The sequence below is a fragment of the Platalea leucorodia genome (genome assembly GCF_965183815.1).
Source record: "Platalea leucorodia genome assembly, chromosome: 4".
Classification (NCBI taxonomy): Eukaryota; Metazoa; Chordata; class Aves; order Pelecaniformes; family Threskiornithidae; genus Platalea; species Platalea leucorodia.
Genome location: NC_138826.1, coordinates 15012331 through 15032484, shown reverse-complemented (window position 1 = coordinate 15032484; position 20154 = coordinate 15012331). Strand labels below are relative to the sequence as shown.

The 20154-nt window shown below is 43.3% G+C and overlaps 3 protein-coding genes across 11 annotated transcripts in view; 2 read left to right on the top strand and 1 right to left on the bottom strand.

Annotated features, from left to right (window-relative positions):
- Positions 1 to 1116: 1116 nt before the first annotated feature.
- Positions 1117 to 11535, top strand: TAF5 (TATA-box binding protein associated factor 5; the record flags this gene model as incomplete). The annotated part of the gene is made up of 11 exons (XM_082310252.1): positions 1117 to 1633; positions 2921 to 3161; positions 4332 to 4647; positions 5331 to 5494; positions 5954 to 6089; positions 6599 to 6719; positions 7715 to 7844; positions 9006 to 9170; positions 9609 to 9786; positions 9934 to 10111; positions 11318 to 11535. The coding sequence occupies 11 exons, from the start codon at positions 1117 to 1119 to the stop codon at positions 11533 to 11535; spliced, it is 2364 nt and encodes a 787-aa protein (XP_082166378.1).
- A 2217-nt stretch (positions 11536 to 13752) lies between these two features.
- The window catches only part of PDCD11 (programmed cell death 11), a 34865-nt gene continuing 28463 nt past the window's right edge, over positions 13753 to 20154 (top strand). For 6 of the 7 annotated variants that reach the window (XM_082310245.1, XM_082310248.1, XM_082310247.1 and 3 more), the window contains exons 1-5: positions 13753 to 13833; positions 16941 to 17111; positions 18882 to 18993; positions 19569 to 19700; positions 19881 to 20048. In XM_082310245.1, the coding sequence (XP_082166371.1) occupies positions 17089 to 17111; positions 18882 to 18993; positions 19569 to 19700; positions 19881 to 20048 (435 nt within the window). In that variant the 5' untranslated portion in view covers positions 13753 to 13833; positions 16941 to 17088. Of the gene's footprint in view, positions 13834 to 16940; positions 17112 to 17892; positions 18022 to 18881; positions 18994 to 19568; positions 19701 to 19880; positions 20049 to 20154 lie in introns of those variants that run through there. The other variant, XM_082310250.1, reaches the window with a different exon arrangement.
- On the bottom strand, positions 13827 to 17768 carry ATP5MK (ATP synthase membrane subunit k). Of its 3 annotated transcripts, none has more exons than XM_082310253.1 (4): positions 17682 to 17768; positions 15690 to 15787; positions 15502 to 15597; positions 13827 to 14603 (listed from the first exon to the last, which is right to left on the bottom strand). In XM_082310253.1, the coding sequence occupies exons 2-3, from the start codon at positions 15774 to 15776 to the stop codon at positions 15505 to 15507; spliced, it is 180 nt and encodes a 59-aa protein (XP_082166379.1). In that variant the 5' UTR covers positions 15777 to 15787; positions 17682 to 17768; the 3' UTR covers positions 13827 to 14603; positions 15502 to 15504. The 3 variants fall into 3 exon arrangements, with proteins under 3 accessions (XP_082166379.1, XP_082166380.1, XP_082166381.1); XM_082310254.1 differs by lacking the exon at positions 17682 to 17768 and adding an exon at positions 17231 to 17543; XM_082310255.1 differs by lacking the exon at positions 17682 to 17768 and adding an exon at positions 16663 to 16946.

The following is a 20154-nucleotide window of genomic DNA, read 5'->3' as shown; positions in this document are numbered from 1 at the left end:
TAGCTGGTATAGTGCTGTGTTTTGGATTTAGGATGAGAATAATGTTGGTAACACACTGATGTTTTGGTTCTTGCTGAGGGGCTCTTACACCAGTCAAGGACTTTTCAGCTTCCCATGCTCTGCCAGGTGCACAAGAAGCTGGGAGGGGGCACAGCCAGGACAGCTGGCCCAGACTGGCCAAAGGGCTATGCCATACCATATGACATCATTCTCAGTATATAAAGCTGGGGGAAGATGAAGGAACAGGGGGACATTCGGAGTGATGGTGTTTGTCTTCCCAAATAACCGTTACACATGATGGAGCCCTGCTTTCCTGGGGATGGCTGAACACCTGCCTGCCGATGGGAAGGGGCAAATGAATTCCTTGCTTTGCTTGTGTACACGGCTTTTGCTTTACCTATGAAACTGTCTTTATCTCAACCCATGACCTTTCTCACTTTTACCCTTCCGATTCTCTCCCCCATCCCACCAGGGGGAGCGAGCAAGCGAGCGGCTGTGTGGTGCTTAGTCGCTGGCTGGGGTTAAACCATGACACACAGGTGAATGTTTAATTTATCACAAAAGCGCGTCAATCACAAGATACTAGTTTCATTCAAAAACAGCTTTTACTTCTGCAATATCAACTAATCTGTATTTACCAAACGCGAATAAGAGAAGCAACATTAGAAATACCTGGAAAACCAAGTAACCCAGCTGTAATTAATTTAATTCGGAGCAAGGCCCGCAAGGGCACCCAGTCCCAAGGCCATCCTTTACTCCAAGGAAGGCACCGGTAGTGGCTTATTAACACCAAAGCAACCCATTTCTGAAGGAGGTTTCTCGCACACGCACGCTGGAAGCGCCGGTGAGCTCCGTGATCCACACCCGCCCGGTCACCGCCCAAAACCGCCGCTACCGAGCGCCGGGACGCCCGCGCCGCCGCAGGCGCCTCGCAGCCGCTCCGCGGGACCCGTGCCACGCCCGCTGCCATAAAGCGCTCCCGGCAGCGTCGCAAAATGAAGTCTCAAACGCCTAGGTAGGCAGCGGTAGCAGTACCCGTCCTTTGCCCTGACTGTCGCAAAGGCGTCCGCGCCTGGCGGCGGCCGCCCGCTGCCGGCGAATGGGGGGCGATGCAAGATGGCGGCACTACCTGAGGAGCCGGCGGAGGTGGCGGCGGTAAAGCCGGACCCTGAGGCGGGGACGCCGCCGCAGCCCCCTGCTGCTCCTCCGGTCTCTGCCGCCGCTCCCGCCGCTCCCCCGGCCGCGGCGGCGGAGGGGGAGGCGGCGGGGAGCGGTGGGGAGGCGGCTCCCGCTAAGCCTGCGGCACCGGGCCCGGCCGCCTCCCCGGCGGCGCTGGACCGGCAGACGCTCCTGGCTGTGCTGCAGTTCCTGCGGCGCAGCAACCTCCGCGAGTCCGAGGAGATCCTGCTCCGCGAAGCCCGCCTGCTCGGCGACGACCTCGGCGCTTCTGCCCTCAGCCCCGCCGGCACCGGGCTTCTGGGAACCCCGGGCGGCGATGCGGACTCCGCCGGCGGCGAGGCGCTGCTCAGCCGGGTCACCGCCGCTGCCGCCATCGCGATAGGAGGCAGCGCCGCCACTGCCGCGTCTTCCAGCCCCGGGGTGGCGGTGGTCCCCGCCGTGCCGCCGGGGAAAGGTGGGGCCCGTGCCGGGGCTGCGGGGTCGCTGCCCAGGACGGGGGCCGCCCCCTCCCGGCGGGACCCCTGGGGCCTGGGGGGGGCCCTCTGCCTCCCGCAGCCTCGGGGGTTCTCCGTGATGGTGGGGCGCCAGGCTCGGTGTCAGATGGTGCCTCTCTTGGGGTGGCCCTCCCTGGGGGGCGAGGCGAGAGTCTACCCCGGCCTTCTGCGGGGCGGGCCCCCAGAGTGTGTCATTCCCCCGTACAACTCGGGAAGAGATCGGGATCTCCTTCCGTGGAGCAAGGGACCGAGGATAGAGTATCTGTCATATTTGCAGGCAGCACTGTCAAAGTGAGAAGTGCTTCCCCTTGTCTTTGCGTCCCATCTCGACTCACATCGTAGCAGGAGGCTGACGGTTTCCTTTGTAGTTAGAGGCAATGGTCCAAGATACGGCTGCAGGGATGAGAACGGAGGCCTGATGTACAGGCTGTATTTTGAAGAAAAAGCCATGGGATACTTGTAGAGGAGGCTTTATAAATTTCTGGATCAAGTTGCTGGGTACTTGAGATGTCCTTTGGATGACTGGAGTCTTAAATTCGAATTTTAAATCAAGGTGTTCTGTCGGGCAGCTTTAGTATAGTATAGAATAGTATCATGACATTTCAGGAGCTGATACGTCCGAGTTCCAGTAAATGTATAGTATAAAGCCAGCTTGTTCCTGGTATCACCTGATAACGATTGTTTTTACACAGTAGACAAAACAATGAAAATGTTTAATGACTGTTATAAAGAACAGAGCTCTCAGAGTGTTAGCAAGTGACAAAAAGTCACTGCCCTGTAATTGTTCTGTAGTGAGTTGTTCATTTGATGAAGTTAATTTGCTTGTTTACTGGAAGCAAAATAATTATAGTGGGTATACCTTACAGGCTGTGAAATATTCTGCTCCTCATTTGACAATTTCTAGGCTTAGCAGTAAAGAGAACTTATTTTGGTGATGTTAGTGGCTTCTTCCTTTACACTTAAAATCCTAGCTGAATTAGGTGCTATGTTAAATACCTTACAGGCAACTGTTGGCAGGGAAAGCGCAAAAAAGGGCTGAAGGTGCCAGGAGAATTGGCTGCTGGCCTATAATGTGCTGCCATCCTCTCACTTGTATTGTTTAAACTTAGTGCTGAACAAGCACAAGACTTAGTGTCGTGTTTTGCTCGGAGGTCCTCACCTTACCAGTGGAGTTGTTAGCCACTGTATATTTGCTAGCTCTTTCAGGCTGTCTTACGAGCTCTTGTTATATGCTAATGGTTTTGCAGTTGGAGGAGGCGTTGTTGTGGAAGATCAGCCAGATGTGAGTGCGGTATTGTCTGCCTACAATCAACAGGGGGACCCCACGCTGTACGAGGAATACTACAGTGGATTAAAACACTTCATTGAGTGTTCCCTGGACTGTCATCGAGCGGAATTGTCTCAGCTGTTTTATCCTCTCTTTGTGCACATGTACTTGGAATTGGTCTACAATCAACATGAGAGTGAAGCAAAGTCTTTTTTTGAAAGGTAATTTATTTTCATTTGTGCATTTGCATTATTTTGTGTTTGCTACTTTGATTAAATCTGTAAGCTATAGTACCATAGGGTTTTATGTATCTATATATGTACGTATTATTTTTTCTTCTCTAAAGTTGAAGAGATTTGGAATCTGAAGTAATGGTGCCATGGATTACAGTAACTGTTCTTAAATCCTTTTCCAATCTCCTGTGTTAGAAAGATGTGCAAACTACATGCTTTTGAACTGTCCATGGGCAGATTTTGAACCATCTTTATGGTGAGCTGATGGGCTCCTTGCTGCAAAACTATCAATGAAGAGATGCTGCTTCTTTAGGGAAAGATTGTGGGGTCATTTTTTAGCACTGGAAAATTGCACTGAGATGCCAAAGTAATGTATGCTGTAAGTATTTGCTAATGTCATAGCATGTATATTGAAATTCTTCAAATGAGATTAAAGGAAGTAATTTATGGCTAATCTATAATTTTCTGTGGTCTTACTATGTTTCACTTCTTTATCACTTGAGAAGAAAATTTAAATTTAATTTGTTTTCTGGATTAGACCAATTATGAAATATTTCAATCCAAAAGGATAACTTTGTCTCCCTCCAATATGGTCAGCAAAAATGGTTCTGTAAATAGTTAGTGTTCCCTGCCACAACTATTTTGTAACATGGTTTGAGTGAAAATGGAAAACTCTAGACATATGTTAGCTATTAGATAATGCAAGTGGAGAGTGAGAAACATATACACTGTGAAATGTGCATATTCATATAATGAATCAGATATAAATACATCCAAGTAGTCTTGCGTAATAAAAAATGCCCTGTACTTTATGATACCACAAATTAGGGTTTCATTTCTGTAAATAAACTTGTTAGTGTAACTGTTTACTTCAGGCGAGAACCCTTTGGGTATATGAAATTCTGTGAGGTTCTGTTTGTGTGTTCTCTTCATCTTGTTTTTTCACTCTTGAATGCTCTGACTGTATACAGTAAGTCACTGGTGTATCTTCCCCAGGATGAAATTTATTTCAGCAGAAAAATAATCCTAAATGTAGTCAGTAGCTTCCAAAAGGTCCTTACATATATGTTTCATGTTAAAGTAACGTTAATAAGTGTGCACCTAGGAGATAATGTTATTGTAATAAATCTTTTATCATACCTTAAATTGTTTCAATAGATTTCATGGGGATCAGGAGTGTTATTACCAGGATGACCTGCGTGTATTATCTAGCTTAACCAAAAAAGAACATATGAAAGGTAACGAGACCATGCTGGATTTCCGAACAAGCAAGTTTGTGCTGCGTATTTCCCGTGACTCTTACCAACTCTTGAAGAGGCATCTTCAGGAAAAGCAGAACAATCAGATCTGGAACATTGTTCAGGAACATCTTTACATTGATATCTTTGATGGAATGCCTCGCAGTAAACAACAGATAGATGCTATGGTGGGAAGCTTGGCTGGGGAGGCAAAACGAGAGGCTAATAAAGCAAAGGTAGGAGGCAAAGACTGTTGCACTTTTATAATTGAACGATTCTCCCTAGTTTTTCAGGGAGATACCTTAGTATAGACTGACAGTTGTCACTTGAGATCTTAAAAGACAGCGTGAACAGAACAAAGGAAGAGAACTGTACAAATAGTTGTTGGCAGGAGTAGAGAGATCAAGATGTGTCACCATCTGGTAGAAGAAACTGTTGAACCCCTTTGACAGACAGCCTTGTATTCAGCCCACTGAACTAAAACTAACTCATTAATTACTCTGTGGTTTTAAAATGGACACCTGACTATTTGGCTTCCTCTTTTGTACAACAGATGTAATTCTTTCTTACTGCGAGTTGTTACTGCAAGTGCTGTTTGTGTAGATCTTGAGAGTGTAGTACCACAGTACTATACAGATAAATTATGTAAGCTGTAGGGATTCTGCTCTAAGGAAGTGCTAAGAGAAGGTGGGAGAACTTAGAGTTTTCCAGATCAGTTGCTGGGTAAAACAGGAGAACATGTACTGCATTTGTTATGGACTAACCAGTCACGTATGCAGTAATATTAAACGTAGCGGTTTTAAAGGGGCAGCTCTATTGCTTGGATTATTGCATTGAAAAGTTTCCATTAAAAAAAAATTAGTTTTCAGTAAGAACAGCAATTACTGTTTTGTCTCATGTATGTTTTATTGGCTTGCAGGTTTTCTTTGGCTTATTGAAAGAACCAGAGTTTGATGTGCCTTTGGATGATGAAGATGAAGAAGGAGAAAATGAGGAAGGAAAGCCAAAGAAGAAAAAACCTAAAAAAGATAGTGTAGGGTCAAAAAGTAAAAAACAAGACCCTAATGCTCCTCCCCAAAACAGGTACCAAGGGAACGATGTGTAGAGAAGTCTTGTTAAATCCAGTCTTCTTGTGCCAAATCTGCATTGCTGTTCACATGACGTTTTTAGCATTTTGGCCATTTCAGCTGTACACAGCTTTAGCCGTAAGACTTCTAAGGGAGGTAATGGAAAGCTTAGCATATAACCCTCTGTCTTTGCCCTTCAAGTCAATCTAGATTTCCCTTGATAAAATTTTACTCAGTTACGCACTAATCTTTTCAGGTCACGCTCAATTATTTATCTCGTTCCACTGCCTGTCTGAAATTCTTAAAGCTACTGGCTCTTTTTTCTCATCAGTTAATTTTCTACACAGTTTTTCCTAATTCTTATTTCGTATTTGAATATTGAGGCATAGGGTTGCATGCGAAGGTTTTGCTTACTTTGTTTAGATTAACAATATGGAAGGTACTTTTAGTTCATTAAAACGTGTGCTTCTTGTAGAATTCCTCTGCCTGAACTGAAAGACTCTGACAAGCTGGATAAAGTAATGAATATGAAGGAAGCTGCAAGGCGTGTGCGTCTTGGCCCAGAGTGCCTGCCCTCCATCTGTTTCTACACATTCCTTAATGCTTACCAGGTTGGTAAAAGAAGAGTTTGGGTAATATGGAAAAGGGAATCAAAATTATAAACGTCACTCTTAATAAAGAAAGAACACTTAACAGAGTGGGCAAGGGTTACTGGAGTATTTGGAATAAACATTGCAAAGTTTATGTTCCAGAATCTTCAAAATTCTCTTTAAACACTCCTTAAACTATTTAATGTTCCTTGGTTTTGCTCTGATTTTGCCATAATTCCTTCTTTTGCTTTTCGTGTGGGGCCCTAAGTGTATTTTACAGAATACAGTAGATGTTTTGCATCAAAATACTGGAAAACAGCACTGTTTTGTCACTATTGACTGTGCTTCATTCATATAGCTTTATTTTTAATGGTGCAAGAATTTATGTGTGTTTATGTCTATCCTAGAATAATTCCCTCTTATTTTTGTAAATAAGTCAAGTTAAATTTCTTATTAGTACTTAGGATTTTGTAATATTTGAAACGTATCATGAAAGATACAAACAATATAAATGGATATTTTGTGTATAGGGTCTGACTGCAGTGGATATTACAGATGACTCTAGCATGATTGTAGGAGGCTTTGCCGACTCTACTGTCAGAGTGTGGTCCGTGACTCCTAAAAAGCTACGTAGTGTGAAAACAGCAGCAGGTAATTAAGACCATAACACTTAATATGAGCACGCATTACTTGTGATAGCTGTGTTTTGCGTGAACAGAGAAAGATGTCTGTGGCAGGAGAGTTGTCTTCAGCAGTTAGATGCTTTCACTTTGGAGAAACAATATGTGCCACAGATGTATGATCACGTCTTATCTACTACCATTAGAAATGTTTTTAAAGGAATGGGAAGTCTGGTTGCGTACACCTGCTGTGAGGTGGTCAGTGCATGGAGCTTGGAACAAGCCGTAACTAGCGTGGAACTAGCCATCCTGCTTCTTAACTGGATGGTAACTACAGGGTGTAGTAGACAGTTGGGTTTAGGTGATCTAGGGAAGAGACTAGAGGCTCCTGGGGGAAATTATAGGAGGGAACTCTGAGAAGGATGGAGGAGAACGTCCTGTAGCTCAACACCTACGCAAATTCATGGAAACCAGGCTGCTTTAATTCTGCTGTTTATGTAACGATGTATTGCAGTTGAAGGTAGATGCCATGCAAGCGTTTCTTAATCTTGATAGTTAACTGATATGTGGTCATGATGTTCAGCAAACAGTAGCCTACAGACTAAAAGTTGTTTTAAGTTGTGTGTAGTGTGCAGCTGTCAAAACATGTCTGTAAAGCGTGTTTGTGGCATACTAACTTCCTCGGAAAAGGTGTGAGAATTTGGCATCTCTGTCAAGATGTTACTGTGTTTGGAGGCTGAACAATGTATGTATGAAAAATAACACACGTCAGAATTAATTTATTTTTAGCTCAGTGAAGACTTAAGAAAGAGCAATTATTTATGTAAAGCATTATTTTCACCTTTTACAATGGTGAAAAATATTTTAAATGCCATTGTATATTTCAAACTTACCAATTCCCAGGTACTTCGTCATGTTCACATCATACTTGCCTCTTTTAGAGAGTATTATTTGTTTTCATCTTCCTGGCATTTATCTTTGAGCTTCTGACAGTTATTATGATACATGAACTTTGAAATATTGCAGACCTCAGTCTCATCGACAAAGAATCAGATGATGTCTTGGAGAGGATCATGGATGAGAAAACAGCAAGTGAGTTGAAGATTTTATATGGTCACAGTGGACCTGTCTATGGCACCAGCTTCAGTCCTGATAGGTAAAATAAGTTTACAAGCTAACTAGTTTGCTTGTCTTAAGTTTTAATTGTATGCTCCTGAATGCAAGCATGTTCTTAATGCAGCTTTTTCCAGAAGGTTAAAGCAATTCTTGTTTATGTGGCTTATAAGAAACTATGTGCGAGCATAAGTACTCATAATACTCAAGGTGTTGGGCACTGTCAGCTACTACTGAAATCAACTGGAGCTGAGGATGCCAGCACCTTTTTTGAGGTTCAGGACTTAAATGGCTAAATAGATCATCTTTTTTTGCAAACTGGAGTTTAAACCAGGTTTTAACTAACTGAATTGTAGAGAGGAAAAATACTGCAGCATTGATTGCACTTACAGTATTGCAAAATGTAAAACCATACTGAGTAGCATATCGTTGCGCTTCTTCAAGTTTCTCATATTCTGTTGAGACTTTATTTTCAAAATGCATGGAATAGTGTCTTTAAAGTAAGAGATTTAAAACAATTATGTAATCATGAGAGTCCAGACAGTAGAAAGGAGGTTTAAATGTCGAAAGTTTTGCTTTTGCATGTGTGTAGTCAGGAAACAACCATCACAGAAACACAGCTGAGAAGTAAACTTTGTGTGGACCATGAATATAAAGTCTGTAATTATGAATTGAGAATGCAAATATGATACGAATTCTCTTTCAGGGAATCCTGAAATTTTGTTTAGAGTTATATTAAAAAATTTTTTTTTTTTTTTTTTAAAGTAAGGTAGCATAGCAGTTTATGCGTCATTTTTTCATATAACTGGAATTCCCGAGTAAAGACCAGCTCTGTGGGGTTTTGGTTTTTTTTGTTGGTTCTTTTTTTTGTTGTTGTTGGTTTTTTGTTGTTTTTTTTTTTGTTTGTTTGTTTTGTTTTTTTTTCCCCCCTCACCTCCAGTATTGCTGTAAGTATCATCAGAATATCAGAATTAGTCATCAACATCCAATTGTCTCTTTTTTGCATAAGGGCCTAGAACTGAATTCTGCTTGAATTGGTTATTGTTGCTTACCCCACCAAAATGGTGATTTATATGTGACATGCTAAACAGATGCTGTTCAGTGGGTGGTTTTTCTTATCGTAGACATCTCAGTGTTTATGCAGCGGTTACACAATCCGTGTGTAAGTTTGATATGTAATATGCTATACTTTCTCCCGTGACAGGAACTATCTGTTGTCCTGTTCTGAGGATGGCACTGTCAGATTGTGGAGTCTCCAAACATTCACGTGTTTGGTGGGATATAAAGGACACAACTATCCAGTGTGGGATACACAATTCTCTCCTTATGGTTATTACTTTGTGTCAGGGGGACACGACAGAGTGGCTCGGTAAGAAACTGGATGGGTTTTTTCTTGTCTGGGTCAGTTTGTGGTGGATTAACCCTGCAAGTGATTAGCTGATATACTCTAGCCTACCCTATTACTGGAAATAATTTTTATTTCATGTTAATCAAAATACTGAACAAATGTTTTAATGTAGGGTTATTTTTTCTTTTCAACACTCATGAGATTAGCTGACGACTAAAGTGATGGTGTCCTCTTATGTGACCATCTGATTAGAAGTATTCTGTTCCAGTTGTTTAACAACTTGACAGAATATTTTTTTATTTCTCCCTTCTGAAAAGTATACTTTTCCAAAACAGATCCTGCTGATTCAATAAACTGACCAGTAAGAAACTGCTGCATAATTACTTCCTTTTCTTCCTCGTTGTGCAACAGATACTGAATTTCATTAGGGTTCTTTATTAATAAAGCTTTTCTTTTCAGTCTGTGGGCAACGGATCACTACCAGCCTTTGCGGATATTTGCTGGCCATCTTGCTGATGTGACGTGTACCCGATTTCATCCAAACTCCAACTATGTTGCCACGGGCTCGGCAGACAGAACTATACGGCTCTGGGATGTTTTGAATGGGAATTGTGTAAGAATATTCACTGGACATAAGGTAAAGCCATATCACTCACGGTGTGAAAGTGATTTTATTTCTGTGATGAGATTCTGAAGAGTAGCGTTGAGAATGAATACGCCTTAACTGACTGAATGTGAGTAGACTTAATGAACTTGTTTGGTCCCCCCCAAATGTCTGTTTTAGGGACCAATTCATTCATTGGCATTTTCTCCTAACGGACGATTCCTGGCTACTGGAGCAACAGATGGAAGAGTTCTGCTGTGGGATATTGGACATGGCTTGATGGTTGGAGAACTCAAAGGGCACACTGACACTATCTACGCGCTCAGATTCAGTAGAGATGGGGAGATTTTAGCATCAGGTAAAATTCACTGGAAACAGCGAAGTTGCCGTTGTGTTCCATAGGTCTGAAGAGGAAGGAAGTAACCCCTCGCTCTTCCAGGAACTGAAGGGAAGGTGTTATGCAGGTAGACGGTAGTGAAGGTTGGGATCTGTGCGCAGTGTCGGGGGTGGGACCTGAAGTTGGAAATAACTCTAGGGCAGACAAGAAGGGGCTGGACTAGAGGGGCGCAGGGTACTGGGAGTGGGAGATGCAGCAGGACTAAAAAGAAGTGAGAGGAAGGGATAGAAAGGAAGATGAGTTATCCACACCCTTACTCTTTCTTCATGGTAGATTTTTGATACGGAAATGTGTGTGTAATATTAACAGGCAGGTCTATGAGCAGCAGAACTTGTGAAGCCTGCTTGTTTTTCCTGCCCTGTCCACATGGATTCTCTGGTGTCTAATATAGCAGAGCTCCTTGGCCAGTTTTTCCTTCGTGGAGGCACAAAGTTTTGTCTCTCCATGTTTAGTGAACTGTTTTCTTAAAATGTATAGGAATTTAATGAATTTGAAACTTGTTCTGTTCTGTCAACTGGCTGAAATCAGCCAACAAGTGCAAGTTTACTAACAGAAGAAACTGTAATTTCCTCATGAAACCAGGCTAGGAATATTCTAGATTTATTTAGCAGTATGTTCCTAAATGCAGTGCAGTCAGAATCCTTGGTGAGCCACTGCTGCAGGAGTGAAAGCTAATGGACAGGGTACAGGTTTGATCCAGCCTGCAGGGTGGTTACTTCAATTTATCTACCAACGCTCCAGTGAACGCACAGGCCACTGGGCCTGCAAAATTCTGCTGTCTTCCCTGTATCAAACAAAGAAACTGTTGTTATGTGACTTAAAATCATAAACGTTTCCTGAAATTGGCATCTAGCCCATAGGATGGTCCTGCTTTTTCAGTGCTAGGTGATACAATCCACACCCAAGTGTTTTGCGAGAGTAGTTCTTTGTGCTTTATCCACAGGGCATTCAGGTTAGATTACAGGAAAGCTGAAATCCTCTTTTATGTGCGCATTCAGTATGTTAGAGGCTTGTAAGTCTGTTTCCTTGCAGAATGAGGGCATAAGTCTACAGTTACGAGCAGACCTGCTTTTTGAGCTTTAATTTCTGTTAACTTGCTCCCCAGTAATTTTTTTATACACCTTTTTTATTAATAAAAGACTTTAAGCTGTTCTTTTTTCTTTTTAGGTTCAATGGATAACACAGTTCGTCTGTGGGATGCTGTGAAGGCATTTGAAGATTTAGAAACCGATGACTTTACTACAGCCACCGGACATATAAACTTGCCTGAAAACTCACAGGACTTGTTACTAGGTACATACATGACCAAATCGACCCCGGTTGTACACCTCCATTTTACACGCAGAAACCTGCTGCTGGCTGCGGGAGCCTACAGTTCACAGTAAACCGGGAAGCTGTAAGACTGACTGTGCCAAATCGCTGCAGCAGTGACCTCCGATGTGAGACGAGGAGGAATGTCTTGTACAGGTGGATCCCACTAGTCTGTGCCGGAAAAACGAAACTATGTCAACTAACGCAAGCAGCGTTTCTCAGTTCTGCTATTCCATATTTATCCACAGTTTGAAAATGCTGGAGATTGACAAGACATCGTGGCTGTTAAAGAAGGAATTGTTCATGGTGCTTTTGATAAAAAAAAAAAAAAAAAAAAAAAAAAAAAGTATATGAAAATGGCTGTCTCCTCTCAGAGATGGTATTGAGCTCTGCTGAAACTTGCGGGAAGTTAACAGCCTTGGTATGTGTTCTCAAATGATTTTTTTTTTTTTTAAAGCACTTAATTTATGGTTAGCAAATGTTTAATCAATCTCAAACACAAGCAAAAACTGTTCAGTTTCAGAAAAGAAGAATGTAGTTTAATTCACTGTAGCCTGGGCTGGGCAACAGGTATGGTGAGAGTACCGCAGCAACAACCAGGGCATTGGAAGAGTCGGTCCTACAGGCAGAGGCTTGTGGGGAACTGCTGCAAAGTTACGTGTCTGGGGTTTATGCATCCAAGTACTAAGTCCTGAAGAGATTTCAAACTCCTGTGCTCTTCTGAGGTATCGGAAACGCAGATCTTGTTACTCTGTTTTCACAGGTAGCCAATGCTGTAAGTGTGATAAGCAACCAGAAGTGCAATGTGAACTTTATTTACTTTCATACTTTACTGTATGGAAAAAAAAAGGGGGGGGGGGGGTGACTGGGGCACAACTGAAATATCCATTATTAAGAAAGTGGACTTCTTTCACGTTGTATTGGATCTAAAAGAACTTTAAAAACCTGTGTCCTTTATACATAAGGTTTAATATATCAAAATGTAAAACTAGCCAAGAAATTGCAATGGTATTGCAGAGTAAAAGGATTGATCAGTCCTAAGCGTGTTATCAGTCTGCTTCTGAAAGACCAACTTGTCGTCTGAAGTGGCAATTTCCACCTACAAAACCATTTTACCCCAGTAAGTCCTCCTGGACAACCAATAAAGCTCAGCGCTTTATTTCTAGGGAAGAGTAAAACATGCAAAACAGGGGGAAGTATAACTTCTTCCTGGGTCTTTGAATAGAAACCACCACCCCAGGACAGGCCCATCTGGTGTGTTTTGGGGTTGGTGGTTTTTTTTGTTTGTTTGTTTTTGTTTTTTGTTGTGTGGGGTTTTTTTTTTAATCTCTTACAAGCTGTGTACAGGGAAATCTGTTTTGTGTTCCTCATTACTTCCACTAAGGGCTTGGACACTTGAACAATCTGCTGGCTCTCTAGTGAAAACAGAAACAAGACTTGACATTTCTAAGGTAAAGTAAATGGAGAGCTACCTCCCCCTCATCCCTTCTCTGACTCTAAGGCTTGGAGTAAAGGTGTATTACAGGCATTATACATCAAAATAAAGGGTGGAAAATTCATTAGGAAGCTCACCTGGAAATTTTCCTTAAAGAAAAAAGGTTAAAACTAAATTATTAAGGATTTTTTTTGCGTAATGGTACCTCAACAAAATTTCCTAGCTCTCAGTATGACCAGTTGGATTTAAGTACAATTATGGTGAATCAAACAAGTTATCATCTAAAACAAAGCTTGTACAGTTTTGACAGCTTGAAGAAAACACTGCCACGTTCTGCCTTTGTATTTTGTACAGTTTTATACTTTTTATATTATAATAAATACTAAAACCACATAGTTTGTGTCTATATGTTATAAGAAGGTATTTTCTTCCCTTGATGGCTGTACTGGAAGCAAGAGCAGTGCCTGTAACTGCGAGTGCTCTGCCAAGAGAAAGTAATTCAGAAACGGTAAGTTGATGACTAGCCATCTCATGTAAACCTCGTTCTAAGGGTAGGTGAGGGGTTCTAGCTAATTAGATCTATTACACTGTTAGAACAGCCATTAGTCATCTGGAAAGTTGTATACAGCAGCAGAGGCCGTTTATGCAAACAAACTCATAGGAGAGGAAGACCACTAGATTTATTCAGAAGGCCCAGCACATACAAGCGGCTTTAAGATACATGAACTACAGTGCGAGAGCACAAAGACCCTGTAATTTATCCCTCCTTTTCTTCCAGCAACCATGCCTACCTCCTGCCGCCCTCGGTTTGGGAAGTATGTTTGCAAGCTTTAGCATCAGAAGTCCCAGGTTGAACCCCTGCTGCTGGCACCCTTCCAAGAAGCACGTGCTGTATCCTCACATTCACACATCAGCGCTAATGTGACATCTAAGGAAGGTACTGAGTTCTCACCGAGATACAGAAAAACACTGCGGAGAACGCGATAGACAAGTTTTAGTGCTGGGCAGGGAGGGGGCTGGATATATCTAACTGTGGTAGGAACACCTCATTTATTAAGAGGCTATGCCCAGGAAAAATAAGCACTGTTTACAAACATGCAGAGCTATAAGAGCTTAACACCAGCAAAGCAAGCCATTTTCTTTCTGGCAGTTACCTCTGCAAGAGAGGTCAGTAACAAAAAAGGCTCAAATACCATAATTTGATTACTCTACTTTGAGAGGTTTTCCATCAATACCAAACAGGTTCTATGCAAAATAGACAACTGAGGCAGAAGCTGTAATCTGCATTGTATTAATAATAGTGAAGAAGTCACGGTTTCTGTGTAAGCTGCTGGCTTGGAATGCAAAAAATGGGAGCAACCAGGTAACTGCAAACCATGTCAGCTTGCTGTTATCCACTACGACACGGGAGTGTAGAGACGCTTGGTCAGCTGTAAGCTCTGTGCCGGTATTAGGGTCATGCTGCTGAGGCCTTCCCTAGGCTACTACCAGCTGCTCAGAACACTTTAGTATGTGTTATAACAGCAGAAGAGTTAAAATAACTATTTTTGACCGAAGGGAAAAAAAAAGCAAAGTGTCACATTTATGCTTTTTTGCACCATTTCATATTTCCAATAAAACAAGTAATTATTTATATTTTATTAGCCACAGCAGGTCATCAGCTTGCATTACATTGACACAGACTGGAGGTTCAGACATGCCAGCAACCTGCCAAGAGAACAGAGATCAAACATAGCAAGTCTTGCACACCGGTACTAGTAACTGAGCATCCCCCTTCCCCACGCCCAAACAATTTTAATTATGAGCAGGCAGATTTCAGCACACCCAGAAAGAAATGACTGCTGTCCCTTTAACATACAACAGCAATGATCAAGCTTATTGTTTTCTACCCTTTTTTGCAGACTATGAAGACAGCCCATAGGTTTTTTCAAAATGCCATTTCAGTGGAAATTTTGTATTTGAAAGTGACTCTAGAATGTTGTAACACTTGGTTGTTGCTATACAAGAACAAGTCCAATCACTTCTACATGGGCCTTGCATAATGAGGTGTGCAATATATACAGTTCCATTGTATGGTGCTCCTTTTCTCTGTTCAAAGGAAGGTTTTAACAGACTGCATTAATCTCTGCTTGGAATTCTCTAATACAACCACAAAATAAGTCCTCAAGTACTACTCTATTATTTCAATAACCTACAAAGCAACAGTTATCCCTATTTTACAGCAAAAGGGCAGACCAGAGGCACCCAATAGTTGTAGGCAAAGCCTGATAACCTAACTGCAACCTCCTTCCATTCCTGCTTCCTTCCTTTCTCTTCCTCCCTGCATGATGCCCCTAATCCCATTTACCATGTCAGAAGAACAAGAATACTACTGGTATCCCATCCTTTCTGCATCCCCTTTTAACAACCTACTTCATTCAGAATGCCCCCAAATAAGCTGATGCTATAGTTCAGCTGAGATTTAAAATGATAAATACAAAGTTCACATGCCTGTATTTCTCTCTCTAATTATATTGTATTATGTAATACAACCTCTCCTTTGTCACTCTTTCTTCCTGAGCTGGCATTGAATCATTTTGGTCCTGGAAGAACACCAGCCACTTACCATTTACTTATCTGCCACAGCAGGAGTTTTCTTTTTAGGTCTAAGCTTGAAATACAAGATGAGCATTGCAATGCCTGTGTATGTTGCTATTACATACTGGAAAACATAAAAGTTAAGTTTAGTTTCATTCTAAAACCCAGAAAACACCATTATACTAGACTACAAAAGTTAATACACATAATACATACATTCCTCCTGCCTGTGATGGTATAGGAATTGAAGTACTTCTGAAACCCAGTGAACTGGTGTTGAGATCCCGAGTCATGGCCAGCCATGGTTGCTTGTCCTAACAAGCAATACAGGACAATTAACAAGTTTTACAGTCAGTTGGACAGGATCAATAGAAAAATCAAACTAATCTCTACACTGAACTTCATACTTCCATTATCAGCTATTAAATCTGCTTTCAGGACATCCAACAAACAATGGATACGCATAAGGAGCAGGCACATTCAGAGCACTGTATCTTTAAGGTACAAAACAGGTGACAAGAGTAGACAAGGAAATGAGGGGTTCTGAAGGGAAGAACATTTATAATTCTCAGCATTCATTCAACCAAATTTAAACGGGGGGAAAAAAAAAAGTCAATATGATGATGATGATGACGACAAAAGGGAAAATTCCTGAAAGCACTTATAAAGAGACCTGCCAGTCCTGCCTACACAACTATTCAACACAGGCAAATTTCTACCAATTGTTCAGGAATCTGCAATACCTAATTAAGATAAATCTTGACTAGTTCAGCTAAGAAACAGCTTAAATTACATACCCAAAAACTTGGTGACAAGATTTAGAATAGTGTCCACTACTCTGTTCTGTGATTCAAAATGCTACTTTACAACTTCTACGCCATATTAGACTGTGAGTCTTGTTAATAAGAACTGCCCTGCTCTCAGTTGCACATTCCTACTGCATCTTACTTGCCCACCCTAGTATTCACAGATCTAGATAAAAAATACTTTTTTTTTCCCCCCAGTTAGTTTTCAGCCAGACCAGCAAGTTACTTGAGCCAGCTACGAAGCCTCAGAAGTGCTTTCACAGGAACAACAAAAACACCAAGCACATGAGGGCACACTTTTGTATTTTGTCTGTGTCCAGACCAAAGTTTCAGGTCTCCTGTAAGAAGTTAATTAACGCAAAAGCCTGGCATGGCTACAGTACCATACTTGCAGATTCACTCAATGGTTCAGATGGGCACCTCTGGAGATCGCATAGTCCAACCCCAACCTGCTTAAAGCTGCAGGTCACTCAGGAACATGCCCAGTCAGGTTTTTAATATCTTCAGAGATGGAGACTCCACAACTGCTCTGGGGAACCTGTTCCAGTGTTTGCTCACCCTTATAATAAAAGGGATTTTCTTTTAAATGTTCAGAGATATATTTTTCTAATGTTTAAGGGGGTTTTACCTTTAGTACAAACCTTTGCTGTTTATTTTGTAGCTCACCTCAAAAGCAGCACACGTCACACAGTTACCTACCAAACCAGGCAGATGCTGTAGCCAGCAGCACCCCAGAAGAGCGATACAAGAAACTGCTATAACAGGTGCTGCGTTCATTAACACAATTCTTATGCCAACCCAATCCAGTAATGCATCGCTGGTGTATAATCAGGTAAGTGTGCCTGTAACTGGATTGGCTATGTAACAGCTAAAAATCTTAATGAAATAACCCCACTACACATCTGCCATACGTGACTTGGAAAGCCAAGGTCATCTTTTCTTATGCCTGACCATGCAAAAGCCTGGAAGAGTCACCGCGTCCTTCCGAGGACAGCTCACAGACCGGACATCACAACACAAGTTTTCTTTATCGGAGGAGCCCGGTGCCCTTGCCAGGCCCGGCCCGCCCCGCCGGCTGTCCCGACACCGGGCGCCGCCGGCTGCCGCGCCCGCCCCAGCCCCGCAGAGAAGCCGGGCCCATCTCGCTGGCGCAGGGAGCCGCGACCCCGGCGCTCCCTCGCCTCAGCTCGCGTCGGGCCGGGGGAAGGGACGCGGCGGCGCCTGCTACGCGGCGGGGAGCGACGCCGCGGCTGAAGGTCGCGGGCGCCCCGGGGGACAGCCGCGGCCGGGCGCCGCAGAGAGCCGCTCTCCCGCCCGGCGGCGGAACCCTTCAGGAGGGGGCGCGGGCCAGGGCCTGCGGCGGGGCGGGCGCCGTCCCCCGCGGGCACCCAGGGGTAGGTACCTCAGCCGCCGCCGTCCCGCCGCCGCCGCGCTCTGCCCTTCGCCAGCGCCCTCCCACAAAATGGCGGCCGCCGAGCGCCGCGCGCAGCTACGGCGGGCCGCGCGGATTGGCTGCACCCCTCAGCCCGCGGGTTCGCTCCGCCCCCTTCCTTCTGGTTGGCTGAGAGGCAGCGCCGCTGCTTCCGCTTGCCCTCTCCCCCCTGCCCCGCGTACTGCTTCCGGCTGCCTCGCCGTGCGCCTCGTGTGCCGCTCCCGGCCCCGCGCCTCCTTCCCGGGCTCCCCGGGGCCCGGCGGCGGCGAGCGAGGGGCTGCGGGGGCCACAGCGGCAGCGGCTGGGGGAGGTAAGGCCCCTGCGGGCAGAGCTCCAGCCCTGTCTGGCCCAGCTGCGCGGCGCGGCCCGTGCAGCCGGCTCAGTGACCGGCTCAGTGACCGGCCCAGTGACCGGCTTCTGTTGCTTAGCGAGCCCTTTGATGAAGCATGCTATGATGAGCTTTACTTTTGCTACGTGCTTTCACGTCTAAAGTAGTTTTATATGTCGAACAGGTTGCTTTAAGTTTTGACAAAATAGTGTTTCAGTGCTAATTTCTGTAGAAGTACTGTTGGCCAAAGTAATAAATAGAATGTGAGTCGTGACCTAATAAATAAGGTGTTCTTTACTGATTGAAACGTAGTGAGGTTAAGCATATCTATGAAATATATATATATATATAACTTGAAGTATATATATATAACTTGCATGAAGATGTATCAAATTATATTAACCTTTGAGGGTGTATCCAAACAGTAAAAATGCAGCCCAGACTTACTTAGCATTTCAGTCACAACTTTCTCCTTGATGGCTGAAGCTTGTAATTTCACCTTGCCCACTGAATGTAATAAAGACCTGTTCAGGAAACTTATGGCTAAAGCAGTTTTATTAATATCTATGTGATGCATCTATCTGCTTTAAAAAAATTAATACTTTAGTACAGTTGGGCAAGAGTAAAAAGTGTTAGGGATGCGCATGTTTGGATGGACCATTGCAACACCTCAGTGTAGTCAAACAGAAATGTGAGTTTCTGTTTTGTCAGTGATGAACTGTAAAGTAGCTATCTGAATTCTTTCTCAGTTTGGGGGTAATTGACTCATGCCTTATCAGTGTTTGTGAGGAACAAGTGTAACAACTGCAAGTTTAATCTCTGTTTTGTTGTTTGTCCTATAGAAGTGCAAGCATGGCATCCATGGAAGAAAACTTTCCTCGAGGGGGCATCCAGAAAAAACCCACAGAGGGAAAAACACCCAACCCCAAGTTAGAACGGGACAATCTGTTTGATGTACGTTATTTGCGTATTCTTGATTAACTCTTCTCAGAGCTCTTCCACTGTCAGAATATGACCCACTATCCTTCCCATCCCTTACTTCTGTAGTAAACTGTAGAAGGGACTTCCAGAAAGAGATAACTACTGACATGCACCTTTCTTCTGATCTGTTAAAGATCCCTGATGTCTGATGCACATTGAATGTGATGACAGAAAAAGTTCAATCAAAATTATCTGTCAGGGCTTAGCTTCTAAACTTCCCACAAGCATCTTGTCCCAATGTTAATGGATATAGGCTAAGTTTGGTCTTCCTTTTTCTGTTTAGTGGAGTGTGGTGCAGGTCACTTGCGCCACTCTTTTCCATTCCCAAGATTCACAATTTTATAAGTGATCAGCCTCAGCCCAAAAGGAGATATTTTGGAAGACTTGCATGTAGACATATAGCAGTTAGCAAGGGCATTCTCTTTTTTTCCTCCAGTCCTAGTATTTTCTTCTAATTTTACTCCTGGCAGCAGAGTTCTGCCTTAGTGCAAAGTTTGTCTCTTTATCCACTTTTGGTTTTTTTCCTCTCTGCTTATAATCTGCTTTAGATTCACCATGAAGAACAATCCCAGAAAAGAAAAAGGAGCCAAAGGGATCAAGGAAAGCAGAAAAAGTTCAAGGCAGACAAAATAGCTGCTGCTAAAGATAATGTTGTGAATATTGAACCACTCGCAATTGAGGTTTGTGGATAAATGTTTGATTTTGTGTGCATCTCTCTTCTGGGCTGCATAAAAATGGCACTTCTTCCTCACTAAACCTGTAAAATACATCAATGATTTGGGACACAAGTGTGTTTACCACCCTGTTATCACTGACTTGCCAAGATATCCACTTGTATGCTATTCTTCCTGCTTTCGTAGGCACTCTGTGAGGGGATGCTGTTCCTTGGTTGTATAAAAGAAGTCAGTGACTACGAATTAGTCATCAGCTTGCCCAATGGCCTTTCAGGATTTGTGCCAGTCACGCAGATCAGCGATGCCTACAGCAAAATGCTGAGCAAGCAGGTGGCCCAAGGAGAACTCCTGGAGGTGAGACCTTGGACTGGGGCTGTGATTTGTGCCTGGGAGCTAGGGAGTATTAATAATACTTCAGAACCACTGATCCCTGGCTCTAGGCAATAGCAGGAAGAAGTTA